Below are 27,094 nucleotides of genomic sequence, written 5' to 3'. Positions count from 1 at the left end.
CACCGGAATAGTCCGCAACCCGCCACTCTCCAATTCCACAGAGGAAGGAGCCAAAGTACCCAATATCATATTACTTGACTCCCTTCCCTCCCGCTTCCTAATAAGCCCTTTTACTAGTAACAACAGCCAAAACACCGGGATGTAAGCAGTTGAGCTTCACTACTAATCAAACCACAGATTGACACTGTAGACAAACAAACATCAACCTTCTCTGCTGGGAGCAGGTGAACAGCCTGGGCAAGACCACAAAGTCCAAGCAGCAGACAGGACAGTCAGTAACAAAAGCTAAATAGGTGCCTGGGGACAAGGGACGAGAGAGTTAGCCCATTGCCTCCACACTAGGTTTGTCACAAGACTTCCTGAACTCTGAACGCTGCAATTTTGAAAGCTAAGCACAATAACCACAAAGTCACAATTCTCTTAACCTCTGATCTACATTTTCATTTGACAGTCCAGGGAGACAGGAACAAGCCCTCAACTCCTTCCCTCCATGGACAATTGAGAGAGGTGGTGTAGTCCAGTTCTCTGCTTCTCAGAGGTCCCAGTTCAGTACCCCTCCCCCCATCCATTCCCAGAACGGCTTTGTTGGAGGCACATTCCCCTCAGCCTAACAAGGAACATAGTGGAAAAATATAGGAAATGTTGAGATGGCCAAGTTACCTGGATTTTTCAGAGTTACAAGAACAGCTGGGTAGAACACGTATTTACATGCCGAGCCCAGGGTCAGTTCCCTGAAGCCTAGTTAGTAGGGCTGTGAAAAGACCCGAATAACACCTTGGAAATCCACTGCTAGTCAGACTAGGCAGCACTGGGCCAGGCAGGCCACTGAGAAGAATGCAGCTCCTTATATCATTATTCACACAGATGCTGGGACCAAGGGCTGATGCATCACATTGACAGCCACACAGCTCTGTGCACATGATTGTGCCACATGCTTTCCCTTTGAAGAGCACTTAAATCTCAAAAGTTTTTCAAGAAATTGCCAGCTCTTCCTTCAAAAGTCTCTACAATTCTTTCCTTTGCTGTTCTCAACAGACTAAGGCTGCAATCCAATACACACTTACATGGGAGTAAGTCCCATTGAACCCAATAGAGCTTACTTCTGAGTAGACATGCATTGGATTGCAGCCTTAGTCTGTTTAGTTTTATACCCCATTCTAGGCAAAAGGGTTCCAAGCAGCAGTTAGCACGAAACTTCTAAAAATCAATTAAAAATAGGTTGCAACCTAAACATATTTGCTTGGAAATAAATCTTATGATCAGGGCATGAAACACACAAAAAAACCTGTTCTGAATGCCAGGGCTCAGTCTTGGAACACCTGAATTGATGAGAAAGTAGGTGCCCTTTTCTCATTACTAAATAATCATCATACTCCACATAAGTTTGGGTTTCAGAATGAGTTTGGAGCCCCCTTTCTGACTTAACGTCCAGAGCCATGCAGAGGCACTCAATACCACGTCCACACATATAGACATATACATACAAAGCCAGACAAAAGACTTCTTAACAGGATCCCACCACAATCATTTGCTGTCTCCGGCTGCTGTTAGTGACAAATCTGCAACTGATTACCGTTGCCTGTTACTTCCCATAATAGAAAGTTGGGCAACTGCTGACAAAAAATGTTTCTCCTCCTGCAAAACACCAGGATGAGCGCCAGAGCGTGTAATAGCCCTGAGGCACCGTTCCCAAAAGTCTCTTTGCAAACAAACAGTGGAATAAAACAGTGTTTGTATGGCGGGGGGGGGGGAGAGGGAGAGCGGAATCTTGCTGAAGGAGGGCATTTCACAACTATGAAACAAAGTAATATGACTGCTCACAGAAAAGAATCCATTTAATTCTCCGGAATGTTCATAGCAAATATATATCAAAAAGCAGTGCATTAAGAGCACAGGAACTATGCTCATCTGGTTCAAATCTTGTCCATCTACACTTGAACAGTTGGACTAACATCAGAACTAAAGGCCACAAAAATGCTTGAAGGTCATCTAGCATACTAAGAGCGGAATCCTCTATGCACAAACCCCTTTCATTCAAGCAGGGGTTGTTTTTTTTTGAAAAGAGGTAAAACAATTGGGAGATGTGTACAGTATGGCATACATAAAAGCACATATAAAGTGTGCTATGTAGGCGTAATTATGACATGTAGGCACAGTTGTGCAAGCATGTATTTTGGTGGAATGAAAGATCCAAGCAGCATGATTACATCCACTCACCTTGATATTATCAATGAGGCAGTCACACAAATATTAAAGCAGGGTACTAAATCCAGCAGCTACTGGTATTCTCCAGAAATTAGTCCTCTGAAACTCTGCATCTCAGAGATGGTCAGATCCTCCTTCCTTTTAAGACAAAAGGCAGCTGTGAGCGGATGACAGGTACCAAGTCATCATCATGGGACAAAATATTGTAAGCAACAATGGTCAAGTCACACAGTGACTAAGTCAGAACCTGGAAACTTAAAAGCTGTTCATCTCTTGCACATAAACACTTTGTTCCACACAACATGAATGATGACACTTTTCCTCCCCACCTGATTAATCCTGTGTTCCTGCATTTAAGGTCTATCTAGGATGCCGACAAGTGAAATACATCAGCCAGTAAGCTTGGAATGTGTATAATGATGATTTGTGAAGAATTTGAGAAACCTTTTCAAAGTCACCTGCTGGGTAAGGACTAAGTGTCTCTCAGTCTTTCCCCTCCCATATCCCATCCATCCTACACAAAGAGTAAGAGACATAAAACAATGGAGCCCTGTCCACTAGCCCTTGAAACAGCTTCTCTTTCTTTTTAAAAAGTCTAAAGAGTCTATAAGGATACCATCTCAGCAAGTGGATTTCAGAGGGCCCACAACTTAGAAAAAAGCATGTTTTTGAGTGTCTGAGATCCCAGGTTCAGTCCCCAGTATCTCCAACAGAATGATCTGACTGAGATAATGAAAAGCTTCTGTCAGTCTAACAACAACAACAACCGGGAGGCGAAGGGAGGAGAGGGAAATAGGACACCCAACTTAAAAGGCTGAACCTTTAACCCAGAAAATGTAAAACATTTCAGGAAAACTTCCTAATGACAAAGAGAAGTTCAGAACTTGAACAGATTATACAGTAGAAACTCCTCTCTCAGGCGTTTTCAATAAAAGGTTCAGCAAGTACATGTCAGAGAAAGTTCTTAGATTTATAATAACTAAATCAATGGATCACTGTTCTTCAGCTTAACTGGACCAACCCATTCCCTAACGCCCAAGCACCACAACCTTTAGGAAGAATTTCCTCCACTCCTGCTCTCTTCAGTCCTCAGCAGCAACCTCACCCCATGAAAAATAGACAGCTGGCACTAAAAATGTATTTTAAAGTAGTACCTGCTACCTTTGCCTTTGTGGTTGCTCTCTGCTGGCATGGCTTACAGTAGGAGCAACAATCCACAGCAAATAAGGACCTTCCATCTGTTGCTTACAGCTCTGCATTCAGGGCTTTTTTTTTATTACTCCAAACCAGCCAGCGCGACAATTACCTCAAGGCTTGCGAGTGAGGAACACCTCATTCTCCATCACCTGTCCAGGAGGGTTGTTATGAAATGAGTAAGATTCCATCCCCATGAGCCATTGGCCCGGAAGGAAATATTTCAAAGAGCGCAAAGAGCAGCCAGCATGGGTCACTGAGGGCTCATCAACACCACACTGGCTGTACCATAAAATTGCCTGTTATTGCTGGTTTCAGGACTTGCACTAATTTTGGAGGAAACTCTCTGCTTTCTTTATCCCTGCAGAAAACAATGATCCATCTTCACATTTTGGGGAGGGGAGATTGCCCTTTTCCTCCTCCAAACTAGCTTTGCAACACTGGCATGACATACTCTTCACAAGTATTCAGAATCTTTGTTCACATAATGCTCACCATGCTGGCATCTCTCCTGACAGAAAGTCCGGAGGGGTAAGCTGTTCCCAGGCCACCTCTAGGTTTTTGTGATCCCAAGTTGTGTAGGCCCCCCTACCTGAGGTATGGAGGCACAGCAGTGAGGCATGAATAGAGTATGCCTCAGAGCATAATTTCAATTGTGACTACTGCCACCCACCTTCGTTGTTCTTTTTCCTATGGCAGCCTGCCACCCCTACCCCCTACTAACTATACCTGAAAAAATACAGTTCTTAGTAAATCTGCTTCATTAACATTGGTCTTCTTACCCAATCTCTTTATCCAAACATTCGGAAAAATAATTGGGGGGTGGAGGAAGAGAGAGGGAGGAAGGGGAGGATCAGTTGCAGTATTTTTCCACGTTCCTTAGTTGCCACGCTTCCTTTGGCATGAGAAGTCATAAAAAAATCTTAGTGGCATGGAACTTGTATTGCAAATAGGGGCATATGGTGGGAAACTGAGTTATGGGGGGGCACTGATCTCATAACTGCGCCTGCAGATTGCAGCTCTATCTATGTCTGCACCATGTGAAAGAAACATCATGCCTTGACTTTCTCAGTCCAAATGGCTTTCTCCAGACAAAAAAGAAGAAGAGGGCTCTACTGGCAGGTGGTCAAGGAACCAGGGAGAAGGGGAGGCTGCATGGCAGCTATATATAAAGGAAGACAAAATAGGCAAATATTACACATCAGGTATAGCCCTCCAGATGCTGTTGGACTCCAGATCCCATTAGCTCCAATCAGCATGGCCAGTGCTCAGGGACGCTGGGATTTGAAGTCCAACAGCAGCTGGAGGGTCACAATTCCCCATCCCTTGTGTTATTGAGAGAAGCAGCAAAGTAATCTGTAGCTTCCTAGCCTGCTCTTGGGGAAAAACACAACACAGCAGCAGGGGTATCGGTGGTGTCAGTGATTTTCATTAGGACTATGGCATAAAAGTACGGGGATATTGCTTTCCCTGTGGTCCCAGTCTTGATTGGGCCCCATGCAACTTTTTTTTATGTTATCTGCAGCTTGGCATTTCATGTAATGCCTAGTTTGGTCATGAAGAAGTATTTGAAGAGAATAGAGAGACACCTTTTAGGGGCAAGTTGGGGAAAAACCTACTTGCAATGTGGCAATTATCAGACAGACCCTCCAACAAACCTACAACTAGCATTTTGCACAGCAAGAAAATGAAGAATCTTGGCCATGACAACTTTTGCTGTCTGGGTGGCACATTTCCCAGCCCCTGAGATTGTGAAACTTGCTACTGTCAAAATCTGTGAGTTCCCAGTTCAGATTGTGGTTTTCTTGCATAATCAGCTGGGAAGACTCATGTGAGTAAAAAAAAAGGCATTCATCCCTAAGACAAATTATGACCAAAGTTCATCAGTATTTGCTCAAATGCTGTCAGGAATTATAAACAAACAAACAAACATAAACCACGCAGAAATTATGCTCAAATTTTGAAAGTTAAGACAGCACACAAGACAGTGGGAAGTGTAAGCTAGAATTAGCAACAAATTCAGTTGCTAAAGATTCCTGAGCAGAGACTACACAAACATTCACTTTATATGGGAGAGCACAGCCCTGTCCCTTCATCTACCTGGCCTTATTCTGGATTCTGTTTCTTGATCAAGCTAAAGAGCAGCAGAAAGTTGGGAACTGGCACTAATATCTATCTGCAAAATACCTGTCATGATAGATAGGATGAGAGTGGGTGCAGTGTGTGTGTGTTTGGCATCACCTGTGGTAAGGCTGAGGAACCTGTGGCCCTCCAGATGTTGTTGGACTCCAACTCCCATCAGCCCCATCGAGCATGACTGTTGGTCAAGCATGATGGGAGGTAGTCTAACAACATCTAAAGCACCACAGGTTCCACAGCCCTGCTCTACGAGATCCTTTCAGGAAGTGCTAGATCTAGTATTGGATGTGGGAAGCAGTTTTTTTCCTTCTTCATTTCAAACAGTGTCACTTTTCTGACTTTATGGCAGTGTCATGCTTAAAAGGGGCCATTTGATCCTTCCTTTAAGTGTTAAGCACAATAGACTTAAAGTAGAGTATGTAATTTTCTTCCCAATGTTTTGATGCTCAGAACATTTTGAGTGACAATTTTATCGCATTGTCTTGTGGAACAATGATCCCAGAAAAAAAGCATGATTGTTTTTAATGATGGAATGCCACTTATACACACTTTATACGTACACATCCTATGGCTAAAGCATTTATAGCACAACCCTATGCAGAAATGTTATATGATTACTGCCTGACTCAATTAATTGGTTAATCAGTTTACAGTGTATTGAACTACTGAGATGATGCTTCCAGATAATCACATGGAATATTTTAACTAACTACTACAGAGAGCCAGTGTGATGTAGTGGTTAGAGTGTAGGACTAGGACCTGGGAGACCAGGTTTCAAATCCCCATTCAGCCATGAAGCACACTGGGTGACATTGCGCCAGTCGTTGTCTCTCAGCCCAGTTTAATTCACAGGGTTGTTGTGGGGATTAAATTAGAAGGGGGAGTACCATGTACTCCACTTTGAGCTCCTTGGAAGTGGGATATAAATGAAATAATAAATAAATCAACAAACAAACAAAATATTTTAAATGAAGCAAGAGGAAAGAAGGGTAAGTGGGCTGTCAGAGTATTTGTTTTGGAGGTGTCTTGTGATGTGAAAAGGAATTACTATAATCCTTCACAAGTGAGTATATCTAGGCTTGGGTGCGCCAAAAATAGTCGAATTGCAACACAGGCAATACGTTAACTAAAAACTTACTTATTTACGGCTGTCTTTCCATAATTTTATCAGGCTACTCTTATTATGGTGCTATTCTATTTTGTGATTTTATGGGTTTACAGAATTGTGCTGTTTTAATGTTTAAGCATTTATCATGTGTATTGACTGTACTGAGATTGTGTTTTGGTTTTAATTTTCTGCTTTATATTTGTTTTTGTGAGCCACCTTGTTAGGAAAGTTTTCTTAAAAGGCAGGGTATAAATAAAATAAATGAATAAGTTCATATGCCCAAAGACCCCCACCACCACAAAATAAAAATTGCAGCTGTCAAGCACACTCCTCTGTAAAAAAAGAAGGTACACCTCTTTTAGATGAATCCTGTTTGTATCATCAAAAACAAAGTAGGCTTTTTCTCTTTAGAACTATTTATATGTGCAAATTTATGAGGATGTAATCAGACAAAAACATAGTTAATTGACTGACCTGATTTCTTTCAGTAATTGACCACCCTAACATACACATATGCACAACACACAGTTAAGTACATAGCCTAGTTAAATGATGACAGGTGTTGACAGGCCTGTGCATTATAAGCACAGTAGTACAGTGCAGACAAGCATCTCACCATCAGTGGTAGCCTTCCCACCCAGTTTTGCGGGTTGGGGGCAGGTGTTACTCTCACAGATGTTCCCATGAGCTATGTTTCACTCTTCCCCATAGGAGTGAACAGCAACCATTCGCTTGCACAGGAGAAAGGAAAGGGGGTGGGGAACTCTGGGGCACCACTGTGCTGGAGGGTAACAGTGCAGTCCTATACGTGACTCCTCAGAAGTAAGCCCCATTGAGTTCAATGGGGCTTACTTCGAGGTGCGTATAGAGCTGCAGCCTAAACCTGCTCCTTGTCCCTGGTGAGCGTAGCCACTTATAATTATCTGTACTCCTGCACGTCTAGCACCCCCCGACCTCTCTTGTTGGTCACACTAAAGGGTGACAGATCACGATGTAATACATTCTTGCCTTCACCCAACACCTCCGTTTTAGCCTTCTTTTTTACCGCGCCTTCACCTGCACCCTTTCATTTTTACTCCCGCAAACTATTATTCCCCTCTTTCAACTCTTTCCACCTCACAACTTGCCTTAACCCTTTCCCAATAATATATTCTACCCCCTCTCTCTACACGACCTCGTTTCACCCACACCAGAGGAGGGGCTTGAGAAGAACGGCGCGGGGGTCAGGGAGAGATACTGACCGGTTCAGCGACGTAACGCCGACGACGCTTGGTTGAGGAGACCCAAAATGAATGGTAGACCAAGCGGCAGCGTTCAGACGGCAGCGTGCCCACTTACGTCACATGGTCGCTTAGAGCCATAGAGATAGAAAAGTTAGAGTGACCTATATCACAAATCGAGAGTTTCAATTCTTCCACCCCCGTGGCTCTTATTAAGCAGCAGAGTATCCTCTCCCGCCCACTAGGCTCTAACTTAGGTCTTTTCGATTGGGAGATATTTATTTATATTGCGCTGCCTATCCACGATGAACAGGTATGATAGGTCCCACTCCTACGGCAGGGGTAGCCAACATGGCGCCTTCCAGAGGTGTTGAACTACAATTCTCATCACCACCATCCAGCATGGGCAATGGTCAAGAATGCTGGGAATTGTAGGCAATAATATCTGGAGGTCACCATGCTGGCTTCCGGTACCCTACAGACAGAGGATAAGATAGTCATATGGAGACAACTGAGGAAGATGTGAAATCCCTATGAAATGTAGGAATCATATGTGACTATTGCACAGAGCTTGGAAGTAACTAGTTACAAGTAACGAATTACTTGTAATTCATTATTTTTTTGAGTAACGAGTGGGTAGTTCCTTTACATTTTGATTGTAATAGAACCAGGAGTAATTTCACTACTTTTGTGGAGTAATTGTAACATTTCCAGAATTACTTTTGGGCATTACTTGGGGGGGGCAGGGGAAGTCTTCTGCTCCTCTGATTTGTGGATGAAAATCATGTGCCTCAAACTGGGCTTCTGTGCAGTGTTGCTCTTTCCTCATGTTCTGTGGATGGGTAGGAGGCGACGAGGGAGGAGCCAGAGAGTGAGACAGGGTGGAGTGGAGAAAACAATTATTTTAAAAAATGGATAGTGGTGGTGAAGAATGGAGTGGAGGGAAAAAGGATCCGGAGGTTAAGAACATGGATAAAGGAGGAGAAGAAGGCAGCAGCAGAATGGAGATAAAGAACTGTGGAGGTGAAAGATGACGTGTGTGTGTGAGTGTGTGTGTGTGTGTGAGAGAGAGAGAGAGAGAGAGAATACTGTGTTTGCACTTGGCACACAATGTGGCCTCTACTACCCTCTCTGGCTACTGTGCTGCATTTGCAGTATTTTAACTTTTTTGTATCTCGGGGGAAAATGTTTGCTTGAGTGAGTGTCCCTTAGTTGGTGGCAGGGCAGGGTCTGGGAGGTGGTTAAGTGAGAGAGATTATGCTGGCTGGCTGAGGGGGGGTTGCACTTGGTTTGATGTGCAAAGATCTGAGTAGTGGCCTCAGCCTCCCTCCCCACCATCCTTACCAGCGGAGAGACCACCATTGTGATGTTTTTGTACTATATTGTATTTTATTGTATTTATGTTCACCGCCCAGAGAGCTATTGCTAGTCGGGCGGTATATAAGTTTTAAAAATAAAAATAAAAAAATAAAAAAATCTTATGAATAAAAATAATTATTTTACTACCTCTGTATGTGTTTGTTTATTTTTAATGTTGTTTTAGGCTACTTAGATGTGCAGCAGCCAAGGCCAGCACCTTGTAGGCATTTTTTAAAGTAACTGAAATGTAATTGTAGTGATTACTTTGGAGGAAAAGCAAAGTAATCAGTTACTTTCAGAGCAATTGTAACTGTAACGGTAATTACTACTTTTTTTGGACCATGTAACTTTAACTGTAATTTATTACTTTTTAAAAGTAATCTTCCAAGCTCTGCTATTGCAATTAACTGTATGCCTCCTTTAGAGAACTGGACTACATTGCAGGGAAGGGCTATAGCTTAGTGGCAAAGCATCTGCTTTGAACACAGAAAGTTTAATTTCCAGCACCTTCAGGTAGGACTGCAGGCTGACCCCCTCCCCCCAGAGTAATGCTTTGCTCCTCTATGATTTTTTTGAGGGAACTGTCTTTTTAATTTGTGGCATGACAGACAATGACAACCTCCATTTATGACAACCTCCAGCTTGTTTTAAGAACAGGAACAATTTAAGAATTGGACCCTCTGATAAATTCAATGAATAAGGCTGGGTGAATGCACATTGAAAGCGTAATTTGGAAGAGCCCCCCAAAGTCTGCTCGCTTAAGACTTTCTCTGACTAAGGGTAAAATTTTCATGATCACAATCACCCTATTATTACTTAAGAAATCCTGAAAAAAACAGTCTGTATAATAACATGACCAGAGCTTAGAAAAGTTACTTTTTTTGAACTACAACTCCCATCAGCCCAATCTAGTGGCCATGCTGGCTGGGGCTGATGGGAGCTGTAGTTCAAAACTAACTTTTCCAAGCTCTGAACATGACCCTTGAAGAGTTAATATATATTTATAAATAAATGTATCTAAATATTAGAACTTTGTATTATGGACCAGAATTAGACTCCACCCCTTTGACTTTCCTTTGCTCTGCTTTTCATTTTCATTTTCATTTTACTGTCTACTCAGCTAGCAATAAAAAGCATGTTTGTTTCCCTGCAGTAAGAAGAGTTTGTTTATTCTGCAGTTATTATAATGAGTAGAGCAGGATTGAGTGCTTATTACTAAAGAGTGAAATAAAGAGATAACTTAAAGTGATCTGAAAGAAATGACCACCCTTTACTCTCTTAAAGCACTCACTATAGTCAAAATCATAGTGGCTATTTTTTCTTCTTTTTCTTGATTACTTGATGGCAAAGGATGAATCTGTTTACAGCCCTAGAGGAATAGAAATATCACTGTGTACATTACAGTTAAGAGGGCTCTTTCAATTGTGGCCCCCACCCTGTGGAACTCCCTCCCAAATGATGTCCGCCATGCCCCTTCTATGATGAGCTTCCGCCGGGCCTTGAAGACCTGACTCTTCAGGCAGGCTTTTGGGGTGGGTTAGATTTTATCTTCATTGTTTTTAGATTTTTAATGCCTACGTATTGTATGCCTATGTTGTACATCACCCAGAGTGGCTGGACAGCCTGCCAGATGGGCGACTAATAAATTCAATAAATAAAATAAAGTATCTGGCTGGCTGGACGCCTAAGCTATAACTTTGCTTAATTTCTGATTTTCCCACTATGTGCAGCTCCGCGTGAGGCCTTTTCAGGGTTTCTGGACAGAAAAATGAACTGAGCCATCAATTAAAAAAGTGCCAATTGCTTTCCACAATTAGTTTACAGTTGCTTAGTTCATCCTTTATATATCAGCTAGTTAAAAAGTTTTCCCTTGATTGTCTAACAGGAAGGAAAATCTAAAGGCCAGAAACAACACCAGAAGGAGGGACTTTCAAGGAGAAGTTAACAAACACACCCTATAGTATTTATTTTCTCTCTGCCCTTCCCTAAACGTATAGAATGGGCAAGTTTGTTTTTCAGGTGGAACCTGAAACTGAGATACTTAATGCAGCATCAAAGCCAAGCTCAGGAGCTCACTGTCTTTAACAAAGTAGTTAAGTTCATGAAGAAGCAGAACACAGGGGCAGACCACATATGAAAGGGGATTGCAGCAATAGGCAAAGTCTATGCTTTTGAGTCTGATACTCTCTCAAAAAAGAGTGAGAATTCAACACAAGAAACTTCATTCGGGTAAGTTAATCCATCTGTGGATGGAGGAGAAGTGACGGGAAAGGTCACTGCTTTTCTCTTTCCCTGGCCTGCGCTCCACATTCTCCACCAGTGAGAGGCACCTCACCTAGAAATGCCCCACCTAGAAATGTGGCTGCCCCACCAAACAAAGAAAGATGGCTATAGGACTGGGCCCCTGCCTGAAACACTGGAGAGCTGCTGCCAGTCAGTGTAAATACACTGAGCTAGATGGGCCAATGGTCTGACTCCATATAAGGCAGTTTTCTATGTTCTGGGTATAATTAACTATATTTGTACTGGCGGGACAATTTTATTATTTAGGGTCTCATTTCTAACTAGAGGAAAATGTAAATATGTCTTCCCAATGTGAGCCCAGAAATTCTTATCAGGAGCATCAAGACGCGTCACTCTGCATTCTTATCTCTATACAAGGAATGGGAGGCCAAAAGATACATAGATCTAATATTGTAGAGGCGGAAAAGGGAGCGGGAGGACTTTCGCTGGGCCCGCTGTTTGGTTCCGCCTTTAAACCCCTTGGACTCCTACTGGCTGCCAGCCTACCTACTCAAAACTGTTGGCGTATGACTTGGCAGACACAGCAATTTTGGAATTTCATTGGCTGAGAGGAGGCACCTAACACGTTTCTCTTTCTCCTCTCCCTGAGATGCCTTAATCATAACAAAGAATTTGTTAATTAAGCTTGGGCAGAGTGCAGGAAATATCATAACAGTCCAAAGGAAATTTTTAAGCAAAGGCAAATGGAGATCTTTTTCTGCATCATGTCTCTGCCTCGGAACTGGTTCCTCTCTACTGGCTAGCTGCAGCCTTCAGCTGGGAAGATGTGAGTTCATAAAACAATGTTCCTGGCCACATGCAGAAGGCAAGGTAGCTTATTTACGGTCTTCACTAATAGAGGTCACATGAGATTGAGAGAGTTCCTCTAACCATGTGCAGAGTATAGGACTCTGTATTTGAGTTAGGGCTCACTGGGTATTCCAGAACCAGTTTTAATTTCCTGCATGTTGTTTTCAGGGCAAACAAAAGAAAGTACTTATGATGGAGAATTTTTATTTTCTCCTGTGGGATCTTTGCTGGGGGTCCTTTAAGTAATTTATGACACAAGCTTAAAGCAAAAAGGTAGGGCTTTATTCTTACAAGCATATGTAGGATCACTCCCCCACAAAGTCTGGAGAGGACTGCAATGAGGTACAGTCTGCACAGATCTTATTGAATACACATGTGACATTAGTTTACCAATCTCATAAGATTTCTTCCCACATATCACAATTCTTCCCTCTTGCAATATTTCCAACCAACCAGATAGCTTTATTTAAATGAATACATGTATATTCATAATTTTGCAGATACCTCCCATCCTATTGTCTTGTTGTCTTCTCAGATTGATGTCAATCTGTCCCCTTGACTGATATTACCACTATTCTACTGTCATACGTTACTGATGATTTTGTGCTATTCATTCCATCATGGCTTCTGATCAGCCAAGCTGGCCAGGGACACCTCTAGGACATTACAACCTATTCTAAGTGATACCATGCAAGGCCAAGTTTGGTTATCCTTAGAGTGACTGGAAGTTCTATATGAAATTCCACTTATAATTACACTGCTATAGAGAAAGATTATTTTTAAATCACCATATTATAGCTGAAAGCCACACGATATAAAGAGTGATTAGGGAACACAGTAAAGAAAAGGGGTAATTCTGAGCCAGCCACTCTCCATCAAACGCAGAGGGATGAAGAAGGTAGCCCACCTCAGAATATCCCTCACCTCGAGAATACACTTCTTATATTTATGAAGTGAAATTATACACATCATGCTATTGTAAAAATCAGTATCAAGCATCAGTATCAAGCTCAAATTTTATCTCCTTTCTACTTTGATTCTGTTATGAAGACTTCCCTTAGCTGAAGCCATTGCTTTGCAGCATACAAGACCAGAAACCTCTTTTCCAAGATCAAATAGCAAAAAGTATATTAATCAAAAGATTGTACGCTTTTTGCTTAGGACAAAAATGCTCATTAAAGGTAATCACTCAGTGAGGTGAACGTGACCCTTGCCTACTAACCAGGCTTTTTCTCACAGGATTCTAGCATTTTATGACCCTCTGGATATATTTCTTAATTTTATATATTCATATAAAGCAAACATATAAACAAAAAGGATATATGAATTCTCCATAATCTTAACTAAACTCATTTTTACCATGGGAAATCTAACCAGCTTCCCCAGCACTAGTTGCTTTTCTTACTAGGCATGCATGCTTGCTCATCAACAATATGTCATCAATCATAAGTTAATCATACACCCAGGCCTACCCGTTTCTCATGAGCTGTGAACTTCAAGCTGAATTCTTATGATCCCAAGGCCTGTGGCCTTTGGTTAATTTTATTATATAAATCTATACCTTCTTATACAGTAACCTATATTTGTATGTGTGAATTATAGAAAAAAATCCATTTTTTCTCCATCACTTCTTCACACAGTGTATAGTTAAAACTATGGAATTCACTCCTACAAAAAGGAAGTGATGGCCATCAACTTGGATGGTTTTAAAAGGAGATTAGACAAATTCATGGAGGAAAAGGCTATCAGTGACTCCTAGCCATGATGACTATGCTCTGTCTCCGTAGTTGGAGGCAGTATGGTTCCAAATACCAGTTTGCTGGAAACCACAGGGAGTGTGCTCTTTGCACCCGTCCTGCTTGTCAGTTTCCCATGGGCAACTGGTTGACCACTATGGGAACAGGACACTAGACTAGAGGGGCCATTGGCCTAATCCAACTTATGTTCATGTAGCCTTGCAATATACAAGTAAATGAGAGAGTGCTCTGAGCCATGAACAGAATGCTTTCCCTTTGCCTTCCATGAAATGGTGTGCTGTATCCTTGTGTGTGTGTTATGTGTCTTCAAATTGATTACGACTTAATGGTGACCCTATGAATCACTAACCTCCAGTAGCATCTGTTTTAAACTATCCTGTTCAGATCTTGTAAGTTCAGGTCCGTGGCTTCCTTTATGGAATCAATCTATCACTTGTTTGGCCTTCCTCTTTTTATATACCCTTCTGTTTTTCCCAGCATTATTGTCTTTTCTAGTGAATCATGTCTTCTCATGATGTGTCCAAAGTATGATAACCTCAGGTTCATCGTTTTAGCTTCTAGTGATAGTTCTGGTTTAATTTGTTCTAACACCCAATTATTTGTATTTTTCATGGTCCATGGTATGCGCAAAGCTCTCCCCCAACACCACATTTCAAATGAGTTGATTTTTCTATTGCATTTTAGATACTCTTTTCCTGATTCAGATCTCATGGTATGAATTCATTGTGGCCTTAGCCAAGTTATAATCTCTCAGCCCCATCTTTCATTATCTGTAATATGAGGGCAGCAATACTGGTCTGTATTACAGGGATTTGTAAAGTTCCCTGTGATAATTGGTGAGAGCTCCTGCCTGGCAATGGCCAACTGCCATCAAGGGAAGACTTGCATCCATCACAGCTACTCCCTTGCCTCGAAGGTCCTCACTAGGAGTTGGCAGCCAAACAAGGACAAGGACAAGAAATACTGCCTGAATAATCCTGGTATCATATGGATCACAGTGTTATTTCTGTTCCCGATATTCGATTTATTGCTATAATGTTTTGGGAACCTCACGAGAAGCTATACAGTGGGATATAGTTATTTTATAGAAAGAAATACAAAGTGTTTGCATCCTCTCCCTTGTAGTATTAAATATAAGGATCACAAAAGGGATACATTTTAGAGGAATGTGTTTAATTATATTCAGTATAAACAATAACAGTACTTTATACAGTGCTCTAGATAATATACAGCAGTATTCACAAAGGAACAGTCATTCATCCTCCTCTTCCTCCTCAGCTTCACCTTCCTCAGCTGAACTACTGTAAATGTAAAGTGAAGAAAGTGAGTTAAAATGCACCCTGGATTTACTCCACTCTGTCTGACAAACTTTTTTCAGTCCCATTTCCATGGCAGACTAGGAACTGTGACTTAAGTCTTTTTGTTCCGGGTTGCTGTTTCAGCTCTTTGATTCTGCTTTTGAAAGTTGACTGTGAACATACTGGAGATAGTACACACTTTTTCTTCAATTCACAGTACTGGGGATGATATACCAGTTGCTGTATATCACAAGTGGGGATCACAAACAGGGAGAGTGCTATTGCTTTCAGGTCCTTCCAGTGGGCTTCTCATAGACTTCTGATTGGACATTGTGAGAACAAGAAGGTGGACTAGATGGACCTTTGGTCTGATCCAACAGGACTCTTCTTATAAGCTCACCTGGGTGTACTGTCAACACAAGGATTTATTTTGGGTCTCAGCAACAGCAGAAAGCCACATGACACCCAAACTGAGCTGTCATCATTTTTTTTCTGGTGGAGCCCCTGTACCGACAAGCTGTACACATGCAGAAATTCTGTGCAGTTAATTAAAGGTGTAGGAGCCTTACCAGAAAAAAAAATTAAGGTAGCAACTGTACATGGCAGGGACTGAGGGACTCCTGCAGGGTGGAACACATGGAAAAGTTCTGAAAACTGCCTTTCCTCCTTGTTTGGGCTATCAAGATGCACACCAAGGCAAATACTCAAGGATGCATTCGTGTCTTAATCCAGTGCATGCTTACTTGGGAGTATGTCCCACTGAAATCTGTGGAACTTGCTTTTGAAACAACACGAATACGATCACTTGTTGTGTAACAGGCAGACCACACGCTACATCTAGCCTACTGAAGTATTCCATCTGGTCATTTGAGCATTTGCTTCTTTCCTCATTTCTCCTGCCACATCCCCTTTTCTCCATGACTGTGTAATCTTTTTCTGTGATTTGCCTGCATGACCCAATTCTGGTCTGCTTGTTTAGTTCTAGTTTGTAGTAACTCAGCCCCTAAACCTAGTCTGCTAAGATAGCACAAACTGATGCTGTCGCAAATGAAGCAGAAATCATAGATTAGCATTTGTACAGTAGATTACAGCTTCTGTTAAACCATGCCAATGAAAAAACTTGATAACAGAATATTTTAGCATACATTTAGGAATAGGATCTGGAAAAAATGCATATATTAAAAACCATCTTGGACTGGGTGATTTATGCATATGCATGTGCTGCCCTTGTTACAGACCAAGCAGTAAGGCTTGTGCTGCCTGGCAACTAGGTTTTCCTGAGGGCTACCTAGAAGAAGAAAAAGAAGAAGTCCTAAAAAGTCCTATTACTGCAGGCTTGCTTCCTCTACTTCCCCACTTTCGTTTCTGGATTTGGTCTGGCGGCTGCTAGTTGCTGATCTCAGGGGAAGGAATCTAAACCTGCCTCATTTGTATTTTTGTGTGCAGAAAGAAAAGAAACTAATATCAAATCCTCTCCAGGTTGCAATGCCTCTGAGATGAATTTCCTGGAAAGGGCTGTCTTTCCCCCTGAGAAGATCTAGGCCTAGATCTGATAGAGTGAAAAACACGTTCAAATGCTAGAAACAACAGAACTCAATTTTGGCCTTATCCATGTACACCTTTGCTCCAGGTATCCTGTATTGCATCAAAGAGGCTTCAGAGGGAGGGGCATCCAGGGAAAACTCCCTTCCCACCATATATGCCTTTATCAGTTTGGGCTATAGATGGATAATAATTATTTTCAGAGAGATGAAGGCAGGTAGTTGGAAAGTGGTATTGCTGCTCATGATGCCACACACTCATTGCATTTTTGCTTACAAAATCATGCAAAACCTGTTTGACCAGAGAGTGGGACACAAGAAAGGTGTGTGTGTGTGCACCCTGGGAAGGGAGGCCTCTTTCTAAACACCTCCAACTCTCTTTAAATCTATTGTTGGTCTGTAGCCTTGAGTCTCCACTGTTCTTTCCAGAGGGTAGATACTGGATACCCGATTTAAAAACAGAACCAAAAACAAAAATGGAAAAAAACCCTCCAGAGGTACGGAACATCCTATGTTAGATTTGGAAAGAACTATAGCTATGGAATGCAACAGTGTGGAAACATAAGCATGAATATGTGGTGGCAAAGATTGTTTCTTTGCATGGTGCTTGTGAAATGCTTCAGAATTGGAAAGACAAAAACCTTCATACAAGTAGGATAAAGGACTGAAAGCCTATTGGACCACCTGTCCAACAAAGAAAAAAATCGCCTTCACCAGATATTATGAAGCAAATAATGATTTTGATTCCTGACCCTCTACATTATTGAAAAAATCTGTCAAATATCATCAAGAAATGGCCTGCTTCTGCCCTCCCTCAAATAACTGAATCCCCAATACCTTTATCACTTTCCCTCCTCCCTAGTTCCTTTCCTTCTCATTCCCTTTTTCTTTTCTAGTAATAAATGTTTCATTTTGTTTTTAACAACTAAATAAGTAAGTAGAAAAACCTTTACACAATTAGCTCTCTTTTGAAGTTGCAAATCTACAACTGGATGTATTATAGTCCAGCTCTAAAAATCAAACCGTTTACAGCAGGGGTAGGGAACCTTTTCTTGATGAGGGCCACATTCCCATTAGAGGCACCTTTCTGGGGGCCACATGAATGTGGTGGTGGGCCGGGTCAGAGGCAAAAGTGGCCAAAGCAACAAATGCAAACTTTTCATTCCAGCCTGACAAAAACACTCAAAGACTTTGGAGGGCCAGATGAAGAGGTCTTGTGGGTCACATTTGGCCACCGGGCTTGAGGTTCCCTACCCCTGGTTTAAAGGGAAGGAGGAACAACACAGGTCTGACTCTGCCATTACTTACGGTTTCTTTGACGCGCTTTCGTCTTCTTCCCCTGAAGACCTGGTGAGCAAGAGTTTAAAAACAGAGATTAAGGAAAGTTTGGTTTGTGCTACTGCAGCTGTTCAATACATATATTTCTTTCTTTCCTTTCCTTAATTGCAGCTGCATAGGGAGGGAATCATAACCAAGACATCAGCAAGGGGGAGCATTTTCACCCCAAATCATGGTCATAAGAAAATCCCCCCCCCCACGTTTGAGGCTGGGGAAAAGGGCATTGCGTGTTCAGCTACAGAATGTCGTTTGGATTCCCAATATGGTGACCAGTTGCAAAGACGACAGGGCTCCTGCACCATTAATAGTTGTGTAGCAGAGGGAATGTCAGATAGTGTAGCTTGGTGTAGCTTTATTTTATTTCTAAAAATATTTATATACCACTATTAATAAAAAACAAAGCTGTTTACAACAATCATACATGTATACAATAAAAAACATGTACAAATTTAAAATCAGAGATAATCAACTAACTTTTACAGAAAGATATTTTCTTAATTGCCTACATAAGCTTGGCAGTATAGAAAAGTTTTCAGCAGACATTTAAAGGTTAAAGCAGAATGTGCCTGCTGAATCTCTGTTGACAGAGCATTCCATAGAACTGGGGCAATGATACAAAAGCGTTGATTTCTTGTTGCTGTCAAATGAGCCTCACTGACTCGGTGGATGACCAGTGACGCTCCTGGATGATCTCAGTGATCAGGCTGGGATTTGGGGCCTAAATTGATGAGTTACAATAGCTAAAATTCTCTTTTCTGCACAACTAGGAGCCCTGTCCTCTTTTTGTGTCTGGAGACCTTAATTCCATTTGTTGATCCCTCACAGCTTGAATCAGACTGAGGGCTTGAAGGAAGACTAGAGCACTATCAGATTTTTCTGCTTCCCTTCCCATATCTGGTTATCTAATCTTAAAATGCTGTTAAAAACTGAAGGCTGTTATTGCATAAAGATAAACTTGAATGAATATGTAACACCTTTGACACAATTGTAAACTGAATTATGTTTTGCTTGCAAATGTTATATTTAATATTGATAATAATGAGAAGACATGATTCACTAGAAAAGACAATAATGCTTGGAAAAACAGAAGGGAGTAGAAAAAGAGAAAGGCCAAACAAAAGATGGATTGATTCCATAAAGAAAGCCACAGACCTCAACACACAAGGTCTAAACAGGGTAGTTTACAACAGATGCTATTGGAGGTCGCTGATTCATAGGGTTGCCATAACTCGTAATCAACTTGAAGGCACATAACACACACAATTTTGTTGTTAAAAAAAACCCTATTTTTTTCAAAATTGAAGGCTGTTTAGGAGCTCTAGACTTTCTCCACTAAGACATCCCAAAGCAAACACTTTAGGCCCATCTTTAGGGTCACCATATCTTTTCTGCCTATTGTTCTTAGTAACCATAGGAAATAGATTCCCCCCCCCTTTTTTTAAAGGAGAAGCAAGTATGTTATAGTGGCATGCAAAGCATCCTATATTAAGTTTGTATATGTGGGGTGGTTAGTGGAGATGTGATGGAGTATAATGGATCTAGTGAGTCTTTTCTCCAACAGTATGCCTCACAGACCAACTATGAAATGGTCAAATTAAATAGGAGAAAACACAGTTGGAAGATTTACTGCAGTTTGCTACAGTTACTCACTCTGGCTTCGAACTTCCAGTAGGGACTTCTTCTTTCTCTGGCACCCTGATGAAGAGTGAAAAGCAGAAGTTAAGGAGTGTCCACTGCATCCAGGCCAGCCTCCTGTTCCAATCTGGTTGACTTGTTTTTGGTGCTGAAGGATGCTTAGATTAATGCAGGGCCCTAAATAACCATGTATACTTTTGCCACAGACACCCTGTGCTTCTTGGAAACATTCACCACAAGGCTAATTCCCAGTTCCATAGTCAATACAACAGCCTGTATTAACATGTAAACTAATAAGCTATGAGAGAACTAGAAAAGGTCCTCAAATGCAAAGATGTATCACTGAACACCAAAGTCAGGATCATTCAGACCATGGTATTCCCAATCTGTATGCATGGATGTGAAAGTTGGACAGTGAAAAAAGCAGATAAGAGAAAAATCAACTCATTTGAAATGTGGTGTTGGAGGAGAGCTTTGTGGATACCATGGACCGCAAAAAAGACAAATATTTGGGTGTTAGAACAAATTAAACCAGAACTATCATTGGAAGGTAAAATGATGAACCTGAGGTTATCATACTTTGGACACATAATGAGAAGACAGGATTCACTAGAAAAGACAATAATGCTGGGAAAAACAGAAGGGAGTAGAAAAAGAGGAAGACCAAATGAGGTGGATTGATTCCATAAAGGAACTTACAAGATCTGAACAGGGTGGTTCACAACAGATGCTATTGGAGGTCGCCAATTCATAGGGTCGCCATAAGTCGTAATTGATTTGAAGGCACATAACAACAATAACAAAATAAGGAACTAGATGTCTGCACCCCAAAGTAAGCTTTGGATCCCCCCAAATGACAAACCCCGGCATATTAGAGGCTATTCTGAATAAGAACAGACTGGCATCATGTACGGACCAATGTTTTAGTTTTGTGTAAGCTTATAGTAGTCACCAGATGGGTCAATACCCAGTTCTTTATTAATTTATTAAACATGTTTAGGCAATTATTGGCACAGGGGCACTGGAAAGTAGGGATAGGCACACCTGTCAATTTCAGTTTCCATTTCTCATTTTTTCCTCTCTTAAATTCTTTTTCATATTTGCACATCACCCATCCCTACCCAAAAGTGACTTGTAGAAAAGCAAAGCTAGACATGATGCTGGGGCATTTTGTTGGCGACAGCCTCCTGCAGATTTGGGGTGGCTCAGATTGGGGTGTACATCCCAGTCCATTATTCATTGATATTTGCATTGACAAGTACTGGCATGGGGACAACATACTTCAGAATGACTTGTGCAGAAATTAAGCACTAGACCAAACGTGTTATGAGGGCATTTGATGGGGGCAGCCTCCCAGTGGTATGCACATGTCATCTGGGGTACCAACCCCCAGTTTCTCATTCATACATACATATATAGGCAATTGGGGGGGGGACAGCAGTCATGAGAGAGATTTGCAGAAAAATGAAGCATCAGGCTGGACACAATCTGCAAGTTGTCTCACACAGAACTGCTTCCTGATTGTTGAAATGTATCATTTGGGATAACCCCTAGGCTTGTTTTAGGGATCTGCATTCCTTATTCCTAAGTGTGACCTGGGATATGATGTGTTAAAGGGTGTTGTGCAAAGCTAGCATTTTAGGCTGGAGAGAGTGCAGGGGTATCTCAAAGAGGGCTTTCTCCCACTCACTTGTGGAGGTGTAGGATCTGGGGTAGCCCAGCATTTGTTTTGGAGTGTAGGGCCATGTAAACATTGGTAATGAAAAAAGAAACTGGGAACTAGGAACCAACTTAGAAAAAAAACCCAGACCCTTTTTGGACTTTTTTCTCTCAGAGTTCTCATAATCTGTTGAAATTCATTAAAAATCAGCCATGTTCACAGAGTACCTGTAATCCATTACTGACCTTGCCCCATACTCTGACCTTCAACTTCTGCAGTTTAAAAGTTAAAAAAATGCCTGGCTGGTTTTTAATTGATTTAATATATTTTGCATTGAACTGAATGATAATGTTGGGCATGCTCAGTAAGAACCAACTGTCAGTGTTCTAAAAGCCAGACTCACAGTTGCTTGGCTAATCCTGGGAAGTGTAGTTTGTGAAGGGTGCTGAGAGGAGACTCCTATTCCTCTGACAGAGCTCCAGTGGCCAGAATGGTTTAACAGTCAGCCACTCTGACTGAAGCTCTGTGAGGGGGGCATCTCCCAGCCACTCTGACTGAAGCTCTGTGAGGGGGGCATCTCCCAGCAACTCTCAGCACCCATCACTAACTACACTTCCCAGGATTCTTTGAGAGAAGCCATGACTGTCCAAAGTGAAATAAAGGTCTGGTGTGGATGTGGCCAGGAACAGCTTTGGTTTAAATTTGGGTGGGAGGCTACCTGTGCCTGCTGTAGAATAAAAAGGCAGGGGGGGACCCTGAAAAAGAATGATACTGTTCCCAATGTTTTCCTTTTGGAAAGGAAAGGGGCGTCCCCTCTGCCCAGTGCCCACCCACACAATCTCCTACCCTTCCCCACCTCCTACCCTCCCTGCCCCTCCCCCAGGTCAGTGTTGGATTACGACCTGGTAGACCTGGGTTTGAATCCCCAAACAGCCATGTAGCTCACTGGGTGACCTTGGGCCAGTCACTGCCTCTCAGCCTCAGATGAAGGCAATGGTAAAACCACCTCTAAATACAGTTTACCATTAAAACCCTATATTTACCTATCCTAAGCATGATTGCACAGGAGTAAATCCCACTGAACTCAATAAACATGCAAATGATCAAACCTGCCCTTCTCCTCCCCCTCCTTCCTGCTCCCCTCCCCCTCCTCCCCTCCGCCCTTCCTCCCATCCCCTGCGGTCAGTTTCACCTATCCTAAGCATGATTGCAAAGGAGTAAATCCCACTGAACTCAATAGGCATGCAGATGATCAATCCATTCTCGGCAAGCTTGCACAGGATCCCATTTCTTACCTCACAGATTAAAAAGCAGAGAAATTCACTAATAGGCAAAAAACCCTTGCGGTTTAAGAACGTACCTATAGCCCACAGATATTTCTATCAAACTTTAAAATGCAGGGAAATTGGGCAGCTATAGTGAATGCACCAGGGGAGCAGGAGACCTGACCTCCTCTCTGAGATATTGTACCGCCCTACAAATTTGTCAAAATACAAACACCATTTGGGTTGGTCTTTCACAGTCCAATCCACTTGCTGTGTAGCTTGGAAGTATTTGGTAACGTGCCTCTGAGCATATGGCGAGTGGTGGCAACACCTGCAATCAGCCCAAATAATAGAAATAAGACATGTACTGTGCTGATCTTGTTTTAGCAGGGAGGAAGCAACATTAAGACAGTTGACATAGTTCAGATAGTCACTATAAATATGTCTGATTTACTTTGCAATTTTAGTTAAGTTTCCTATAGGAAATCATTTTCTTTTGCTTCTATTTCTGTGAATGTGTGAAGTACAGCAACACTTTGCAAAATTTACACTAAAAACTCCAAACATAATTGTGGAATAATGGCACTGACTATTCTGTAGAATAGTCTCCAGTGTAAGTAAGTATTTTATTTGCGGTCATAAACCCATAGGTTGGATGCAGCAAAGTCTAAAATACAATATAATACAAGTCATTGCATAATCTATAATACAAGAAATAAATACAAACCATTAAGAACCATAATGAACCAAATAAAATAAAATAACACTCTGGCTGCGAAATTCATAAAAGGATATTAACTACAAAAAAGAGGAATACGTATCTGCTGGGCCACGTGTACAAATTTGGCAACTTGGATGGTAATTTCTTTCTCTGATCCAGAGAGTAAATAAACAATCTTAGCTACCGGCGGTTTGTGACTGATTTTCGCCAATATAAAATTAAGGAACTTAATACGAATCTGAGAGTACAGGGACAGAAGAGGAGGGTATATTGGAGGGTTTCAATGTTACCAGCACCACAAGGGCATACACGAAGTTCGTAAGGGACCCCCCTGAACCTCCCTTCCAGTACCGCAGAATATAGTGAGTTAAACCTAGCTTTAGAAAAGGCTGAACGAAGTTTAGGAATTGTGAGCAAATCTAAGTAGGAAGCAGGTTTTCCAGGATCAAAGTTTAGATTCAAATATAAAGGAGAGCATGTTTTAGTCGCCAAACTAATTGAAGTCTGATAGTCAATGTCCTTAAGTCAGGAGCGAATTATGGCTAGAGCATCACTTGGCAATTGAGATGATAAGTATTCTCTAGAGAGGCCCATTTGCATCAGTTTCATTTCCAATTTTTTGTTCCAATTAGAAGACCAATTATCTTTCCAGAATAGGGATAAAAATCCGGGAGGAGTATTAGATGATATTTTAACCCAATAATTTACAGTTGTCAGCCAAGCCTGACATTCCATCGAAATAAACCCACATTCTAATCTGCCGCGGAAGGTACACATCTGGGGACACCTAATAGGCGGCGTAAAAGAATGGAAAGAACAGCCTCAACTGAAGTATTCAATGAATAGATCCAAATTGGGATTCCATATAAAAGTGGGGGGATAATTTTATTTCTAAATATCTGGAAGATCGCTGGAATGAATTGTCCCCCTTTATAATAGAAATATCGCAGCAAACTCTTTAAGGAATTCCTAGCTCTCATAACCGCCATTCTTATATGAGTAGACCAGTTCATCGAAGAATGGAAAGTGATGCCAAGGTATTTATATTGGGCTACTTGTTCAATTTGGTGTCCATTAATTGTCCATACTGGGATGTTTATTCGTTTTGAAAACACTAGGATTTTTGTTTTATCGTAATTAATCATTAGGTGATTCTCTATACAGTATGACATAAACGCTCTTAACATACGTTTGAGGCCTACCTTCGATAGTGAAAGGAGTACGGCATCATCCGCGCATAGCAATAGAGGACAACTCTCAGCCGCAATCTTAGGAGTATGGAAATCGTGAGAGAGGCAGCGTTCATTCATATCATTTATGAATAGAATGAAAAGGAGAGGGGCTAATATACAGCCCTGTCTCACCCATGTGGATGTGGGGATGGAGTTTGTTAGCTCGCCGTCCTTTCCACAGTGAACTTGCAGGGAAGTATGTTGGTGCAGATGGTAAATCAAAAATAAGAGTCTTTTGTCAATGGAGGTTTTTGATAATTTAGACCAAAGGATATCTCAGGGAATAGAATCAGATGTGGCCTTCAGGTCAATGAAGGCGGCATACAAGCCATTACCCTTGTTTTTACCATACTTTTCCGCGAGGTGGTGTAAAATAAGACAATGATCTAAAACAGAAAAGCCTTTTCTAAATCCTGCTTGTTCCTTGCCCAAGATATTTTGTTCTTCCATCCAAGATTGGAGTTTAATTTTCAGATAGGAAGCATATAATTTGCCGATTACTGATAAGAGGCTGATGGGACGGTAGTTAGAGGGGTCCTCTCTGTCTCCTTTTTTAAAAATGGGAAATAGTCTCCAGTGGACCTCAGAAGTGTCTCAGTTTGCACAAGATAAAACAGTGGGAGGTGAAATATGTTCTTGCAAAATTCTAGGTGTGCTCTATGTTTTTAATTGGCCGTGCCCACCTTGCCTTAAATGAAGTGGTTTAAACATTGCAGGCTGAAAACATGCATATTGGGTAGGCTAAGTTTGTTTTTTCCAACAGCTAGAGTCATTCCTGAAGTAGCAACATTTTGTTGTTTACATCAAACTGCAGTTTCAGATTCAACTGTTAATGCACCCGAAATAGAGTATAACCTCCAATTTGAAACACAAAAGGCTGTCTTCACCATCATATGACACTGACCAATAAAAAGGCTTTGAAATTAATAAAAATAAATTTGACACAGGTTTCTAGGATGAATAATGAGAGAAATAAAATTTTCTAGATTAGATTCTCTGTAGAAACAATAGTAACATAGGAAAGAAGCAAAGTAACAATAACACCAACAAACATACAAAAATGTAATTCTCCATCTTTGGAGATGGCAGGTATTGCCACCACTCACCATATGCTCAGAGGCACATGTTACCAAATTCTTCAGAGCTACACAGCAAGTAGATTGGACTGTGAAAGACCAACCCAAATTGTGTTTGCGTATTGACAAATTTGTAGAAAGGAGGTCAGGACTCCTGCTCCCCTGGTGCATTCACTATAGCTGCCCAATTTCCCTGCTTTTTAAAGTTTGATAGAAGTATCTGTGGGCTATAGGTACATTCTTAAACCGCAAGGTAAATTTTTGTGTATTAGTGAATTAACTCATAGAATTCACTGCCACAAGATGTAGTGATAGCCAGTGGCTTGGATGTATTTCAAAGGACTAATCCACGTAGGAGAGATCAGTAGTCAATTGCTATCACCAGTCAGATAGTTTAATGGAACCCTCATGTCCAAGGCAGTATATTTATGATAGTTAATACAGCACCATCCATGTATGTAGTGCTTTGGAAAGAATGAGAGGGCAGGTCTCTGTCCCAGGGAGTGTGCAATCTAAAAACAGACACAAGTCAGACAACAGAGGTAGGGGAAAGAGAATAGAGACAGGAATAAACAGAGGAAGAATATGACATAATTTCAGTATGGCATTTGGGGTTGTTCAAAAAGCTTTACCAAAAAGGTGAGGGTTGGGAGAGGGTCTTGATGGAAATGAGAGTGGGGGGCCTCACAGAGGCATTTTGGGAGGCAGTTCCAGGCATAAAGGGCAGCAACAGAGAGAGGCTGGTGTCATCAGACATGGGAAACGTCTTTATACCAAGTCAGACCACTGATAGTGGCTTTGCAGGATTTCAGACAGGAGTCTAAACTTAATTTCCCTAGGGTGCAGAACGTTCTGCATTCAGTTGCTGGGTTGGAGCCCATGAGCATGGAGTGCAGCTGATCTGCATAAATACAATTAAGATGCTGAGCAACTTAAGGCATCTTGTTGGTGGATATACTAAACCTCTGAAGCACAAGTTGCTTCACAGACTAGCCCCAAATGCCTTGCTTCAAGAGAATAAGTAACAGCCATGGTTTATAACTCTGCAGTTACTTACAGTTTCTTTGAACTGGCCTTTTTAACAGGGGGCTCTTCAACTCTGTCAAAACAAGTAAAACAAGTTAACGGGGGCTGCTTGCGTTCAGGGCTCTTCCCTCCCCTTCTGGTTATCATAGCACAAGCACTCTCCAAAGATCGCAACTTATTTGAATTTACTAATGAGCCCTAGATACGTGTGCTGTAAAACTGGACAT

The 27,094-nt window shown here is 41.5% G+C and overlaps 2 protein-coding genes across 7 annotated transcripts in view; both read right to left on the bottom strand.

The window, feature by feature from the left end:
* PLEKHM1 (pleckstrin homology and RUN domain containing M1) overlaps window positions 1-8,089 on the bottom strand; it is a 29,142-nt gene extending 21,053 nt beyond the window's left edge. The window contains exons 1-2 of one of the 6 annotated variants that reach the window (XM_061588995.1): window positions 7,888-8,089; window positions 2,218-2,343 (exon numbers count right to left, since the gene is read on the bottom strand). The gene's annotated coding sequence lies outside the window, so the exon portion shown is untranslated. Of the gene's footprint in view, window positions 1-206; window positions 303-1,484; window positions 1,593-2,217; window positions 2,344-3,359; window positions 3,450-7,887 lie in introns of those variants that run through there. The other 5 variants (XM_061588996.1, XM_061588997.1, XM_061589001.1 and 2 more) reach the window with 5 other exon arrangements.
* A 7,138-nt stretch (window positions 8,090-15,227) lies between these two features.
* LOC133366930 (leucine-rich repeat-containing protein 37A-like) overlaps window positions 15,228-27,094 on the bottom strand; it is a 39,296-nt gene continuing 27,429 nt past the window's right edge. The window contains exons 15-18 of the mRNA XM_061590481.1: window positions 26,899-26,940; window positions 19,903-19,947; window positions 18,223-18,261; window positions 15,228-15,376 (exon numbers count right to left, since the gene is read on the bottom strand). Coding sequence (XP_061446465.1) covers window positions 15,328-15,376; window positions 18,223-18,261; window positions 19,903-19,947; window positions 26,899-26,940 — 175 coding nt within the window. The 3' untranslated portion in view covers window positions 15,228-15,327. The remainder of the gene's footprint in view (window positions 15,377-18,222; window positions 18,262-19,902; window positions 19,948-26,898; window positions 26,941-27,094) is intronic.

The sequence above is a fragment of the Rhineura floridana genome, chromosome 11, assembly GCF_030035675.1.
Source record: "Rhineura floridana isolate rRhiFlo1 chromosome 11, rRhiFlo1.hap2, whole genome shotgun sequence".
Taxonomy (NCBI): Eukaryota; Metazoa; Chordata; class Lepidosauria; order Squamata; family Rhineuridae; genus Rhineura; species Rhineura floridana.
Note: the sequence above shows the minus strand (reverse complement) of the source record. Positions and strands in the feature narration are given on the sequence as shown.